The following is a 2,235-nucleotide window of genomic DNA, read 5'->3' on the forward strand; positions in this document are numbered from 1 at the left end:
GCACACATTTTCACGATTTTTCAAAAATAGCAGATCTACAAGCTCGTAGCGCGCCACTCGGTGCCGCGCTATGAGCTTGTAGATCTGCTCTTTTTGAATAGCCAAAGTGTAAAATGATGCTTTTTAAACTCAAATCAAAAAATGACACAGATGCGTTCCAGGTCTTAATGGGTTAACCAATACACCGTTTATACATGTGTTGCTTTAGTTTTAATGTTGCGCGGCAGATCAAATGAAAATAAGCCTCTTGCGTACCGTCGCGCTGGTACTGGTGTGTCACTTGCCAATATACATGACTATCTACCTCCTGAAAGTAGATAACCAATTAAAACTACTGTTGACTAATCATTACAGGCGGCTCTTATTTTGAAATCCTCTCAGAGCAAAGCTCACCGCCAGGATGGGTTGCCTACCCAGGGCTAATGTTTGTATCTGTCTCATATGCTGTTGTTTACATGTATATAATAATGATAATAATACTAATAATAACAATAATAATAGTTATTACTACTACTACTACTACTACGTCTTGCTGAAGCTGATAGTTGGATATTCTTTGAGACACACATACGGGTATTTCGGGGCGTGGCCAAATCTGCCATTACTTTTTCGGGTGAAACAACACAGCTTTCACCATTGTAATTGCACTACGGAACGTACACGTCGTTACATTTTATGGATTTATTTTGTCTTAGCGCAACATATGGTGAAATATAGTAGTGCGGGTCATTGCAACAACCACCCATCTTGTGAAAAACTGAAAACGGGGCCGCAAAATATTCTAAACGTTCCGCGATTCTGCCAATAATCATATTCTTTGAGACACATCCAAGTTTTTTGCGGGCCAAACAAAGGCATCACGTGACGTCGATCCCCTTCCCCTATTCGCTCATACTAGGACATGACAGGATGACATCATCAGTCTGACCAATGGTATAAAAGGAGACACAGTCGCCAGGGAAATCAGAAATCAACCAGCGCTCTAGGATCTCCCATCCATCTCTAACCAGAAATAGATACCGTTTACATATATTGTCGAGACTTCATCACCAGGTTTCATCAACATACTTAAGGATCGATTTTGACTCGACGTATTTACCTGGTTCTTCTTGACGGAGCTACCTTTGAAGCTCATTTGTCAGACATCTCGGTTCAAGTCCCAAATTACATTTGAGTTATCTAATTTTATCCCTGGAGGAGCTGTTGTGAGAAATGTTCCGCTGGACGCTGCATCTGAACGGAGGACCAGAGTCTTACCATGATGCTGCTGTTGCCGTGGGAGACAAAGTCTACTCATTTGGAGGGTTTAAGAACTACAACATGGATCATATTGATGTTCACGTCTTCAATACAGTGACTTTGCGCTGGAGGAAGTTGACCCCAGTGACGACTGGAAGAAGAAAATATCACCTTGAGGTTCCATCCAGCCGTTGGGGCCACACAGCTGTGCTGATAGAAGATATCATCTACATGTGGGGGGGTTATAATTATCATTGGAAGTACAACAATATGCTTTATGTATTTGATGTTGACACCCACAGATGGTTCGAGCCCAAGGTTTCTGGAACTGTTCCAGAGGCGAGGTGGAACCACTCAGCCTGTGTCTCGGGGAAGGTCATGTATATTCATGGAGGATTAAACCATGTGACTGGATACCATAATGACATGGACAGGTTGGACACCACCACAATGGTCTGGTCTTTAATTGACACCAGAGGCACTCCGCCACCTTCTTCATCAGGTCACTCTGCCACCATCATCGGGACAAAGATGTTTGTTTTTGGTGGCTATGGGCACCAGGACAACAACAACATCAAAGTGTTTGACACAGAGACCGACTGCTGGCTGAACACACCTTCTGCACACCTTCCTCCAGAAAGACACTGGGATCATTCTGCCTTTACCTACAACGGAGAGCTGTACATATTTGTTGCCAAAACAAATTATAATACCGCCTTCAATGATCTGTGGAAGTTCAGTCCAAAGACCTTCTCCTGGAAGAAGGTTGAGCCCAAAGGGAAAGGACCGTGTGCGAATTATCGGATGAAATGTTGTTGCATTGTGGGAGATCGTATCATCCTCTTTGGACCTGATGACCTGTACGTGTTAGACTTCAGTCCTAGTCTGAAGACGTTGTGTAAGCTGGCGGTTATTCAGTACCGTCTGGACCGGTCAGGACTCCCACACAACATCAGGTGGGAACTGGAAGCCATGACTAACAACAGCAACAAATGA

The 2,235-nt window shown here is 43.7% G+C and overlaps 1 protein-coding gene across 1 annotated transcript; it reads left to right on the top strand.

Moving 5' to 3' along the window:
* Positions 1-1,212: 1,212 nt before the first annotated feature.
* On the top strand, positions 1,213-2,235 carry LOC311038644 (kelch domain-containing protein 3-like; the record flags this gene model as incomplete). Its single annotated transcript, XM_084048215.1, has 2 exons — positions 1,213-1,472; positions 1,674-2,235. 2 exons carry the CDS (start codon positions 1,213-1,215, stop codon positions 2,233-2,235), a joined length of 822 nt encoding a protein of 273 aa, XP_083904341.1.

This window comes from Gymnoscopelus microlampas (assembly GCF_963454915.1).
Source record: "Gymnoscopelus microlampas genome assembly, chromosome: 22".
In the NCBI taxonomy this organism is placed as follows: Eukaryota; Metazoa; Chordata; class Actinopteri; order Myctophiformes; family Myctophidae; genus Gymnoscopelus; species Gymnoscopelus microlampas.